Source organism: Martes martes (genome assembly GCF_963455335.1).
Source record: "Martes martes genome assembly, chromosome: 12".
Taxonomy (NCBI): Eukaryota; Metazoa; Chordata; class Mammalia; order Carnivora; family Mustelidae; genus Martes; species Martes martes.
In genome coordinates, this window is record NC_137900.1 from 57,881,045 (window position 1) to 57,894,674 (window position 13,630).

Sequence of the window (13,630 nt, forward strand, 5' to 3'; positions counted from 1 at the left end):
AGTCTTGTTTACATAATAATTAAGCTATGTAACTAATTAGCCTTTAGGAGAATTGAACGAGGGAGTAGCAGAAATGTCTGAATAATCTTGGATTAAGCACACGAACTCACACACACATATCTTTCTTACATTGCCCATTTTCAAGTAAGTAATAATGATTATATACATATGATATTTATGTAACATTTATAGTATATAGAGTGTTTGTACATACATATTATATTATTTAATCTGTATAACAGCCCTCTGAGGTCACATTTATAAAACATAAGACCTGAGGAAGCTGAGGCCCAGAGAGGGTCAGTGACGTGATCAAGAAACAACTATGTGGGTAGTAGAATTGGACAAAAACAGGTCTTTTTTATTCCAAACCCTCTGCTTTCTATCTTGGCACTCTAATCTTTTCCAAATAGTATTGGTGAATAATTTTCATAGATCAGGATAGGACATTTCTTTTATAAATAAACAAAATAGTTTTTCTTATGAATTACCATTGTCTTATCCTTAGACCCATTACCAGGGCCGTCCTATGTGGTATTCAGGCGTGTGTTTCCTTTGAAAGGTGCATGTGACTGTCTTTGGTCTTAATTACGACAGTTGTAAAGGAGTTATTTTCTATTTTCTTAAATACTAGTTTTCATAAGAAATATTACTTTGCATGGGTGTTACTTGCCAACATATAATACAGTAAATATCTAGATTGACTTCTTTCATGGTAACTTAAGGGAAACTCTGTTTTTTGAATCCAAGGTAAGGCAACAATTTATTATGTAAGAATTAACTATAAATATATATATTTATTTTTGCTTAGTCTGTGGGTATTTTCAAGTACTAAATGTCTTAAACTCACTTGATATGCTTATATTTTAAACTGTGGAAATCCCAATTTAAACTTGCCCTCTTTCCCTGTTGGAAGAGTAGTCTGATGCCTTATATCGAGTTTATATAGAGATTGGCTTTAACTAGCTCTTATGAGAAGGTGTCTCGTGGCTTTTGTTTGTTTTGTTATGCTTTCTCCTTTTTCCCCTAGAACGCTTACCATATTCAATCAGAGTTCTCCTGGAGGCAGCCGTTCGGAACTGCGATCAGTTTTTGGTGAAGAAAAATGACATCGAAAATATCCTAAATTGGAATGTCATGCAGCATAAGAACATAGAAGTGCCATTTAAGCCTGCCCGTGTCATCCTGCAGGACTTCACGTGAGCCTAATGTCACTCCACTCCCCTCTTCACCACCTCCCTTGTCAGCCTTTAGATCAAGCTTCACACACGTGCATGCGCACACACAGAGTACCTGTATAATTTGTCACCCAATATCCAGACACTTTCGAAAATGTAAGCGGTGTGTTATCCTGGACAGCAAGAGATTGTCTCGGACACACTGGGATGTGTAGTCACGCCGCCTCTTCCAATGGCGAAGGTCACCATCTTTGGTCTGGGAGATCCTAGTCTTACGTACACTAGAAGAAGGTGGAAGAAATAGCATTAGGTAGGGCTACCTTGGAATCTTCTCTCCCTCACATCCTGTTACCCACATAGCCAGTTTCAAACAGCTATCTTTAGAACAGTGATGTGCTGTCCCCTTAGGGGAGACTTGGAGGCCACAAGGCCTGACCTGTTGCCGTTAAGCCTCAGTTCACATCCTGCTATTCCCAGGAGTCTTTACTCCACATCATGGTCTGTTGTTTTAGACACTGCCTTTCCTTTTTTTTTTTTTAAAGATTTTATTTATTTGACAGAGAGAGAGAGATCACAAGTAGGCAGAGAGGGAGGCAGAGAGAGGAAGGGAAGCAGGCTCCCTGCTGAGCAGAGAGCCTGATGTGGGGCTCGATCCCAGGACCCTGAGATCATGACCTGAGCCGAAGGCAGAGGCCTCAACCCACTGAGCCACCCAGGCGCCCCTGCCTTTCCATTTTTAAATGATGTTTTTTTATTCCTTCTAGAGACCAAATTTCATTTTTCTAGAAGACAGTCTAGAGAACAAATTTTATACTCTAAAGTAATAAAATGGAATGATTCGACCTAGTCTCAATTTGATTCATAGCATACTTCTCTGAATTACATCCATTTCTTGAAATTTGGTCTGAAGTTGGAGGTCAGATCCATGTATCTTCTCTAGGCTTTTGTCTCCCCATCATATGGATGGGAATCAGCCGTGGCAGTAACGTTCCCAGAGTTTTTTAAGTGCCTGCTTTCCCAAAATCTCTGGTTAAACCCTACTTGTTGTTAACTTTAATGCAATGACAAAACTTCATGTAGAGATACCACCCAGTCATGGCACTTACTACCAATGTCTGCTCAAGGAAAGGTGTTTAGCAGCTTCCACTTTTCTGAGTCATCCATTGCTCACCCCACTGATGAAACTGGCTCATGGCCGGTGTTGTCAATGGAGGCCAAAGCTGACCATTCCAAGGACACTTGTTCAACAGTTTTGTCTTCTGCTTAACGCTCTGTTTTCTTAGGGGTGTACCAGCCGTGGTTGACTTTGCTGCCATGCGTGATGCCGTGAAGAAGTTAGGAGGAGATCCCGAGAAAATAAATCCCATCTGTCCTGCCGATCTTGTAATTGATCATTCCATCCAGGTGGACTTCAACAGAAGGTGAGAGATTAGGATCATTACTTGGGTTTTCTGTTTTGTGCAGAGTCTTGCAGTTTAGATCTTCCTTGGTTGTGTATGTAGATAAACAGAAGAAGAAAGTCTTTAAAAGATGTATTCAGAAAAACTCAAACTTACTATAGATTTTCCAGTGAAGATTTTTTATTAGTAGTAGTATTATTTTTTTTAATGTATTTTTTTTTTCTTTTTACTTCTTCTGGGGCCCAGGCTAAAGGAGAAAGCAGCTATCTGGTGATCATCACAGAGGCTCAAGAGGGCAAGTGGGAACCCACAGTATCTCTTGAGGCTTAGATCAGGGCAGGCATAGAATCAATCCTCTTCACAGTGACATTAATCAAAGCAAGTCCAGCCCTAAATTAGGGGTGGGGAGTACACTCCATCTGTTATAGGAGTAACTGCCGGATTATACAGGGAGGGCAACCAGGTACTGCTAGAAGAATAACTGAATAGTTATTATCAACTATTAGTGGGGAAAGGAGGAACTATACCACATTCAGTGCTGGGGAAATTAATTATTTGGTAGAGAGAGCAATGACTGTGAATTAAAGCTTTAATATTTTTTAAGTTAAATCATCAAAAAACTTAGAAGAAAATTATGTATATGTCAAATGTCTTGAAACCTTTCTAAATTTAAAAGCAAAGAATGAAGCAAAAAAGAAAAAAGAACTATAGTTTTAATGACTTCAAAATTAACAGTAAATATCTTAAAAAAGATTTGCCACAAATATGACAGAGGGTTAATATTCTTAATATATAAACAGTGTGCATAATCCATTCAAAAATAGTAAAACTCAGCAGATAAATGGGCAAAGGAAAGTGGACATTTCACAATAAAAGGAAAAGCAACACTAAACACTATATAAATCCTTTTCAACTTCAGAAGTAATAAAAAAGTAGATTAAATTCTTGAGATACCATTTTCTCTTATCAATATAGTTAAGGTTAGAAAATAAATATTATTAATTATAAAGGTGTCATGAGGGAGACACTTTTATGCACTGCTAATAATAAATTAGGAATGATGAAAACAATGTGTATGAAGATTATTAGAAATTGTCATATCCTTTGTCCTGGAATTTCTACTTCAGAGCATTACCCCTTCATAGATAATCTGGAAATTCAGGAGTAGCTTAATCACTAAATAGTGTTCATTAAATCATTATTTATAATAATGGAAACCTAGAAGCATTCTTAATGTCCAACAAAGGAGAGTGATTTATTAAATTATGGTATGTCCTTAAAGTGAATTATTAGGTAACATTTACTGTTATAATTATAAAGTGTTTAATGACACTTGGACCATGCTCGTGTCAGAGCTCAATGAGCCAGATATAAATTGCATGTATAGTGTGATCTCAGCTAGATGAAAAGTTATACAGAGATTAAAAGATCAGAAAAACTTCTAAATGATATATTTCTGGGATTGTAAGAAGCTATCGTTTTTATAATAAAAAGTCATTTAACAGTATGAAACAAACCATTCAAAGAGGGAAAAAAAAAACTTGCTTCCTTGGAGATTTAAATGGGTTCCATACAGCTTCAAGAGAACTGGGGTAACTGGCCATTCTCAGATTAAGGTTGCCATTATAAAAACCAGATAAATTCAGGATAAAGAAAAATGTGCTTTGTCTTCTGAACTGACAGTTCTTGGAACAAATGGATCCTTAGCAGCTGTTCCCTTTCCTTTGGACTCTAACCTCATCCTTAGGCAACTTGTCTTTTTTTTTTTGTCCCTTAAATCACATGAACTCAATTTAATGGTTTGGTGTCAAAGGGAAGAATTAAAAATACATCCACAAAATGTTATTCAATTTGAGAAAAAAGATATTTCCCAACACCCCACTGCAGAAGTTATACAAGTAACCTCACAAAATCTTGGGCAACTTTATCTTTCTTGGAGATTCTCACTGGCATTGATGATTTACCTTGATTTCACTGCCTGGAAGGTGAAATGTCTGGTGGGGACAGAATTGTAATTGTTTTAATGTCTGAAGTCTTTTGACTCAAAATTCAAAGAGCTCCTGTCTGTTGATTAAGCAGTATGAATCAGGGGCATCAGAAAGTTCGCTGTAATTTATTTTTCCTCTTTAAACCTCGAAATCTGTCAACTCCGGTTTCAATTTTTTTATGGAACCTTTCATTTATACTGCACTACTGAAAACAGCAAAGTCCAGTGGGGAGCTAGGGGGAAGGACTTTGATCCAAACAGATACCCAAATCTGGGAATACTTTTTTTTTTTTTTTTTAATGAAAGACAACATTTCTGTTAGAAGTGTTTTCATTGGTGGTGTTTTGTTTTTATTGCTTGAATCTGGTTTTGCAATTTGACCTCCCAGTCTCTTTCTTCATTTTTGTAAGGAATTAAATGTGGTATGTCTCAACTTTTGTGGAACTGTGTGCTATGGGCTGATTTCCAGGTATTTCCAGACATGAACTAGAAAAACTGTGGATGGGGTGCTCAGATGATAAGTATTCTCATTTAAGTATTTCTGAGCTCTTTGCCTGGTTTGAATAAAAATAATTAGCCTCAACATTTTTAGGAATGAAAGGTCTAACTAACTCATTATTGTAAAGTTTTTCAAAGTTATCTCAAAAATAACCTTAAAAAAAAACCAACAAGATATCATAACAATTTCTGGCTAGATTTCATGGGTATGGAAACTATCTCCTCTGTAAATACTGTTTTTGAATTTCTGGAGTACCATTAAATGTAATACTCAGAAACTTTGAAATACATTCAAATCTGAATTCAAACTATGTACCTAAGGAGAAATTTCCTCTTTAGTCTGTGAGGCCATTCATATTCAGAGACCTTATTAAAAGCTCAGTTGATTGGTGAATTTAGGGAAGTCCTGAGTGGTGGAAAAATCTGAATTCTAGGTCTGTTTACTCATTCATTCCAGGAACTAGCACTGTTAATTTGAGCCAAAAAAGGTGTTTTGTTTTAATGAGTAAATAGGCTTTCACCTGGAATTAACCTGTCTTAAAACTGCCTAAGCATTACTAGCTTCTGCTTGTCCTGTGAATATACTATTTATGTCAGGCTGACGTGCCAGCATTCTCCGGGGTAAATGTCGCCCTTCCAACCCTGCTTTTCTGCTGTCCTTCTAGAGCTGGGAAGGACCAGTGAGGGAAAGAGACCCCGACTGGTCATCCACAAGTATGGATGAGTAGGAGTAGGAGAGCTAGAGCCTGGGGCGCCGGGGTGGCTCAGTGGGTTAATCCTCTGCCTTCAGCTCAGGTCATGATCTCAGGGTCCTGGAATCAAGCGCTGCATCTGGCTCTCTGCTCAGCGGGGAGCCTGCTTCCCCCTCTTTCTCTGCCTGGTGTTCTGCCTACTTGTGATCGCGCTCTCTCTCTCTCTGTCAAATAAATAAAATCTTTTTTTTTTTTTTTTTTTAAAGATTTTATTAATTTATTTGTCAGAGAGAGAGAGGGAGAGAGAGAGAGCGAGCACAGGCAGAGGCAGAGGGAGAAGCACGCTCCCCGCCAAGCAAGGAGCCCGATGTGGGACTCGATCCCAGGACCCTGAGATCATGACCTGAGCCGAAGGCAGCTGCTTAACCAACTGAGCCACCCAGGCGTCCCAAATAAATAAAATCTTTAAAAAAAAAGAAGAAGAGCTAGAGCCAGAGAAGAGCAGAGCCAGAGGCATATGATTAAGGGCCCCATATGATTAAGAGCAATGTTCTAAGATGCCTTCCTTAAATCTATTTAAGACCAACTGTGTATTTGCTTAAGAAACAGGTTAGTTTAGAAGAGAGAAAATTAAAGAACACATGACTTCAGTGCAGTTGCTAAGTGGAGTAATCACGGAGAAGGAAGCAAATCATCCTGACCTGGGGAGTCCAGAGGGTTCTGCCGGGAGCATCATGTGCTCCAGGTCCTGAAGGGGCCTTACAAAGAGGGAAGCGCTGGAAAAGGCACTCGGCACTGAGAGAATGGAGTGTGAGGGAAGTGAGGTTTGGGAGAGTATGAGGGCTTCAGTGTGGCTGAAGCTGAAGAAGGTTTGGACCAGGCGATAGGAGAAGACTTATAAAGGAAGCTTGAGGTCACACGGAAGGACTTCGTTTTTTAAGGCAAGGGATTCGTACTTTATGTAGAAATGGAAAGCCGTTGGCAGGTTCCAGATGGGTCATGATGATCTGTGCTTTAGAGAATGGATTCTGGCAAAGGTACAAAGGTAGGCTGAACAGACTGACAGGAGCCAGTTAGGTTATTTCTGGAATAAATGCTTTGATAGTTGCAGAAACTAAATGGTGGGAGGGGAGGTCATTAGATGATGTAGAAAAGTGGGAGTGGGGATGAGATGCGGAAAGGAAGCTCACGCATTAGGGTATGACCCATTGACGGTGTGGTGTCCGAGGTATTCCTGATGCAGGAATATTCCTGATGCAGGTATTTCCTGATGCAGGAAATGTGGATGTGGATGGAGCCCTCAGTGGACTAGTGAGGAGATGAGTGCCTGGAGGAGTAGCTGCCCTGGTCCAGAGACTCTGCTGTTCCGGGGGCAGCATTCTTGTCCTGCCTCATCCTCCTGTGCTGGCATCTCTCCTTTCTCTCTCTGCCTTTTGCTTTTCTCTAACACATACACTCACAGGCATTTATACTCTACATCAGGGATCAGCACATTTTTTTAAGGAACAGTAGTAAATATTTTAGGTTTTGCTGGCTTCATACCGTCTCTGCTCACATACCCTTTTTTCTTTTTTACAACCTTTACAAATATAAAAATTATTGCTTGCTTGAGGGCCAGACATGGACAGGTATTGCGCCAGATTTGTCCTGTGGAGCTAGAATTTATGGCTGCCTGATCTAAGGCACCCTCAGGAACTGATTCCATCAAAGCAACTCACATAGGGGCCTGGGTGGCTTGGTGAGTCAAGCGTCTGCCTTCAGCTCAGGTCATGATCCTGGAGTCCTGGGACAGAGTCCTGCATCGGGCTCCCTGCTCAGCAGTAACTGAATGTGCTCTTTGTCAATGCTAAGTGCTTCCAATCCTTTTTTGCCCAAGGAGCACCTACCTGTCTTTATCTGGCTGATGCCACATGTCCTTCAGACGGCCTCAGTGTCACTTTCTTCTGAAAGGCATCCCCACCCCTAGTCTGAATCTGCGACCTTTTCTGAGTGTTCCCCCTGTACCACGGCAGTGACAATCACACTCTTACAGTTGCCTGCGTGCTTCTCTGCATCACCCAGCAGGCTCTGAGCAGTGCACACACTGCTCTTACACCCTTGTGTTCCCAGCGGGGGGCACAGGGTAGGCTTTCTGGGTCATTAAGTGAAGGAAGAGCGTGGATGAGACGTAGAGAACAGCGGTCAGGGGACAGGCCCCAGGGCCATCAGACTTGGGCTCAGATGATGGCTCGATCATCGACAAACATCTGGCCTTGGACAGGTGAGCTCAGCTCTCTGTGCCTCGGCTCCTCTTCTGCACACGGGGCTAAGAGTAGAACCTCTGTGAAGGATGGCCGTGCAGACTGATGAGTTCATGTGCGCAAAACACGTGAAGCCTGTGACACGACCGTTCACTGTGACTCCGGCTACAGCGTTCCAATTCCAGTTCCAGCATTTATTAGCTGCGTGGTCTTGAGCAAGTCTCTTAACCTCTCTGTATCTGAGTTGCCTCTTTTGGGAAAATGTGGGTGTTTGTGGCATCTAATTTAAAGGGTTGCCATGGAGACTAGATGAGAAAATAAATTTTAAATATTTAGAAGAGTGGCTCATGTCCAGTGAAGTCGGTAAGTATTAACTACTAATTAATGAAGTCTGACTTAGGTCTCAACTATTAATTCTACTATCCTTTCCTGTGCGCACGCAATCCATGGTTTGGTTTATGAGTGTTTTCTGTGTGCCCGACCTGCCAAGTCGTAATTCTGGTTTATTCTACCTTGACTCAAAACAATAGATGTGATTTTATTATCAAAATCCTGGAGAAGCTTCTTGATGCCCCGCTCTGCCTGTGTCATTCCTGATGGACTGAATGACTTTGAGTAAACCTCAGCATGTAATCTGCCCTTTTTTTTTTTCCTTAAAGATTTTATTTATTTATTTGACAGACAGAGATCACAAGTAGGCAGAGAGGCAGGCAGAGAGAGAGAGGAGGAAGCAGGCTCCTGGCCGAGCAGAGAGCCCGATGCGGGGCTCGATCCCAGGACCCTGGGACCATGACCTGACCCGAAGGCAGAGGCTTTAACCCACTGAGCCACCCAGGTGCCCCTGTAATCTGCCCTTTATAGATGTTCTTGGGTAGCACTATCTTTCTCAGAAACCTCTGTCCGAGAGCTAGGAGATCATGATTCTATAAATGCCTGAGCCTCCTGGCACTGCTGATGCCTATCTCCCAAGAGAAACAGATGAAAATGCCGCCCGGACCTGGCTCAGCTCAGAGAGGTGTTGTAACGAAGTTACCCATGGGAAAGGAGTTCAGAAACAATGGTCCTTTCAATATCTAAGCGGCTGTTGTCATCATAATTGTCTGGAGTCTGTTCCTAAAAGTCAGGCTTTGTGATTAGATTAGTTTCAACTTAAATTCACTTAATGTTCGCTACTCACCATGTAGTGTAGGATCACTTGACCCAAATAATAATTATTCTTTCTACTTTTGCCAATTCCCTCTCATTTCCCATGTGAATGAATGCATCAGTACCACCCAGCAAGCCTGTGGATGAAATTGCCAGTGCGTTTGTTTATCACCGATAAATTCGGCTGGTAATATTTTAAGCCTTAAAATTTATACATTTACCTTTTGTCTCTGACAGGACAGACAGTTTACAGAAGAATCAAGACCTGGAATTTGAAAGAAATAGAGAACGATTTGAATTTTTAAAGGTATGGGCGGAGTTTGGTTCCACTGGTTGTTTCTTTATATTCGTGGGTACAAGGAGAGGTGCCAGGGAGGTGGGATGCACAGAAACACATTGGGTTTTCATGGTGTTCTTTCCGTTCTCAATCCTAGTGGGGTTCTCAGGCTTTTTGCAACATGCGGATCATCCCCCCTGGCTCAGGAATCATCCACCAGGTGAATCTGGAGTATTTGGCGAGAGTGGTATTCGATCACGATGGCTATTATTACCCAGATAGCCTCGTGGGCACGGATTCGCACACTACCATGATCGATGGTTTGGGCGTCCTCGGTTGGGGTGAGCATCGTTCCAGCTTCCTCTTCCATATAAGCTCTTCTCTAGTGTGTAGCTTGATTTCCACTCTTACCGTGACATCCCAGGAGCATGACTTTGCATGATCTTTTGTCTGTTTTGTTTACTGCTGGATTTCCAGTGCCTAGAAGACTATCTCATGTCTTCTAAGCACTCAGTAATAATGTTTGGAAGAATGAACTGGCATAAAGGTTAGGGACATTTAGAATATATGCAAATCACCTCTGTTTGTTAAAAAATGGAGATTCCTGAACCCCATTTCTTTTTTTTTTTTAGATTTTATTTATTTATTTGACAGACAGAGATCACAAGTAGGCAGAGAGGGAGGCAGAGAGAAAAGAGGAAGCAGGCTCCCTGCTGAGCAGAGAGCCTGATGTGGGTCTCTATCCCAGGAGCCTGGGATCATGACCTGAGCCAAAGGCAGAGGCTTTAACCCACTGAGCCACCCAGGCGCCCCCTGAACCCCATTTCTTCACTTGCTGTAGAATCAAGGGGATTTTGATACAGGTGTCCCCGGGACCACACTCTGAGAAATACTTGTTAAAAATTCCGTAGAGGGAAATAGGGAAAAGATAACTGTTCTTTACAGAACCCAGATCTGCACTAGTAAAGCACTGTAACGGGGTTAGATTATGCTTGTGGGATATAGTGAGGCACAATGAGAGCCTTCCTTGCAGGAGTAGGCGGAATCGAAGCCGAAGCCGTCATGCTGGGCCAGCCCATCAGCATGGTGCTTCCGCAGGTGATTGGCTACAAGCTGGTGGGAAATCCCCACCCCCTGGTGACATCCACTGACATCGTGCTCACCATTACCAAGGTAACCATACGCTGCCTCTTCCTGGCCATGGCGGGTTTGGGGGACACACAGGGAGCGAATGCACGATGGAGTCCTCTTGGTTTCCATGTGCTCTAGGAAACAGGATGTTGATGATTTTTAAAAAGAGATAAGGGGAGAGTTCTGCGGTTAAGTGTTAGTTAATGTTCATTTTACTCTTCCGTGGCTGCATGGATCCTTTTCTTTAAAACAATATTTTGAAAGTGTGAAAGAGTTCAGATACACAGAAGTTAAAATGACATTCGTATGCGCCACCACAGAGAGTTAACAGATGGTAACATTTCCCACGTTTGCTTCGGAGTTCTCCCTGTGTGCATATTTTTTAAGAAGTAAAATGAAATATTTATGGCTAAAGCCGTCCTCCGCATTCCTAGAAATAACCACTATCCCAAGGTTGTAAAACTCGTTCCCAAGTGTGTTTATACTTAGACTACATTTTTCCACATGGTTCTTCTTTATGTGTAAATAACAAACTGCCTCTGTGGATTTAATGTCGGACTCTTTTAAATCCCTTCTCTGTATTCGAACTTTCGTTGTTGTAACAGAAGTTTCTCCAAGCTGGAAATAGTACTTTCTTTTTCCTTTTATTTAGCTTTTACAAGAAATTATTTTATTTTATTTTATTTTATCTTATGATTTGCTTGCTTTGCAAAAGGAGAGGAGCAGTTTCATTTTGCAAGATTATTAGAAAAGAGTGTTTTGTTTTGTTTTTATTATCATGAACCTATTTTTGTCTGGTTGTATAGTTAGGAGGCTTGGAATGTTAGGGATAACTACTATCCTGTTAAAGAACAAAAACTATTTCTCTTTGATTTAATCTTTATGGAATTTGGAATTGCATTTATTTAAATGCTATAGGTTATCATAGATGTCTGTGCCTTGTTCTTCAAATGCAGAATTACGTAGGACTTTCCCACAGAATTTAGCAGAAGCCCACGTAACCCGAAGAGCCTGTCCGTGTGGCTGTCCACACCACTGGTGAGACTGGCTTCATGCAGGCCAAGTGAGCCACGGAGGCCCCAGCCCTGGCTGATGGCATGTCTGGGAAAGAGATGAGAGTCAGACTGGCTGATCTTTTGGTTACAATGAACTTGTACTTGTGTTCAGGAGATTTTTTCATTATACCCTTGAAAATAAGCCTGTTACTTAATTACTAAACTAATGTAAGACTATTTAGGGTGGAAGAATTTATTTGATTTTTAGCAGTTGTAGGCACTTCCAATGATCTCATAAGAGAGGAAAAGTCCTTCTCATCATGTAAAACTTTTATTAATGTTATTTGTGTTTTGGGCATTACTTTTTCTTTCTTTCTCTCTCTCTCTCTTTTTTTGGGGGGGGTAAAAATTGTTTTTGGCATAATTTTAAATTTACAGGGTAGCCGATGTAAATACAGATCAAACAGGAGAGTTCCTGTTACCTTTCTCCCAACTTCCCCAAACATTAACATCTCACATAACCATGGTACATTAATCAAAATAAAGAATGTTAGTATGACACTATTAACTAAACTAGAAACTTCTCCAGTTTTTTCAATAATGACTCTTTTCTGTTCCAGGATCCAGTCCAAGATTCCCCATATTTAGTTAACATTGCTTTTTAAATTCTATTTTTTAAAGTAATCAAAAATATGTTGGGCCTGTTTATTTTTTATGTTTACTCACCAGGCTAGCTGATAAGAATTACAAAGTGCTAGTTCTGCATCTTAAAGATGGGCTCTTGAGTCTCAAGCTTTTCTCTTATTCTGCTGCTCAGCACCTGCGCCAGGTGGGGGTCGTGGGCAAATTTGTGGAGTTCTTTGGGCCGGGAGTAGCCCAGTTGTCCATTGCTGACCGAGCTACCATCGCGAACATGTGTCCAGAGTATGGAGCCACTGCCGCCTTCTTCCCAGTTGATGACATTAGCATCAAGTACCTGGTGCAGACAGGTGAGTGCAGACAGCCCTGGGTCAGGCTTCCTGGGACTCCAAGGATCAGAGCACCGCCTTCTGCCTCCGCCCCTTGGAGTGCACAGGGTCGCATTTATAGGTTTCTTTTCCCTTTTCTCTATGGAATCAAAATGGTTGTTGGGAATTCAGAAGATATGACAAAGACATGGTGTAGCCAGCCAAAAGGGCTCAGGTATTCGGAAGCCTAAGTGTTCGTACTGGTCTTCTACTACTGGTTATTTGATGGGAAGCAAATGATCTTAGTAATGAAGGTGTGCTCTGACAGTTAACTAAGCCTGAGGTCCTCTGAATGGATGATGATAACCAAAGAGAGGAGGAGTATTTACAGACAGGACCAGAATCTGCTTCAGAAAATAGTCCAGATCAGTTAATGATCCCTAGTAAACAGCACCATCAGCCGGAGAATCAGAATATTAGACAGAAAGTTGAAATATCAGCAAAGGTTTTGGTGTGCGTGTTAGCAGAATGCACCTTACTTGTGTAATTACTGGGAAAGACATTCGTTTCACCAGGAAATCTTTTACTTATTTACTTATTTATTTGTCAGAGAGAGAACAAGTAGGGGGAGTGGCAGGCAGAGGGAGAAGCAGGCTTCCCGCTTAGCAGGGAGCCCGATGCGGGACTCCATCCCAGGACCCCGGGATCATGACCTGACCCAAAGGCAGATGCTTAACCAACCGAGCCACCCAGACATCCTTTCAGCAGGAAATCTTAACCTCTGTTACTTGTTATTTCTTAAAATGCCCATTTAGGTCGTGATGAAGAAAAAGTAAAGCAAATGAAAAAGTATCTTCAAGCTGTAGGAATGTTTCGGGATTTCAGTGACCCCTCTCAAGACCCAGACTTTGCCCAGGTATGAGAGAGTGCATTTCCTTTTCCTCTAGGCGGTGATTTTAGTTGTGTATGTTTTTTTCTGAGGGGGCATACTTGTAGGAAATTAGTCACTGCCAAGTCATCACAGAAGAACAAGGTTTTAAAAGACTAAAACAATTAAGAAGATAAGGAATTATAAACCTAAAATGACTTCTTCCTTTTCTCTTGGCCATTAGGTTGAATGTGTGTCCCCTTTCTGACCT

General features: G+C 41.3%; 1 protein-coding gene across 2 annotated transcripts in view; it reads left to right on the top strand.

Moving 5' to 3' along the window:
- Positions 1–13,630, top strand: part of ACO1 (aconitase 1) — a 56,752-nt gene that overhangs the window by 21,925 nt on the left and 21,197 nt on the right. For both annotated transcript variants that reach the window (XM_080819744.1, XM_080819743.1), the window contains exons 3-9: positions 1,031–1,199; positions 2,462–2,599; positions 9,379–9,448; positions 9,576–9,759; positions 10,452–10,591; positions 12,362–12,533; positions 13,307–13,407. In XM_080819744.1, the coding sequence (XP_080675870.1) occupies positions 1,031–1,199; positions 2,462–2,599; positions 9,379–9,448; positions 9,576–9,759; positions 10,452–10,591; positions 12,362–12,533; positions 13,307–13,407 (974 nt within the window). The remainder of the gene's footprint in view (positions 1–1,030; positions 1,200–2,461; positions 2,600–9,378; positions 9,449–9,575; positions 9,760–10,451; positions 10,592–12,361; positions 12,534–13,306; positions 13,408–13,630) is intronic.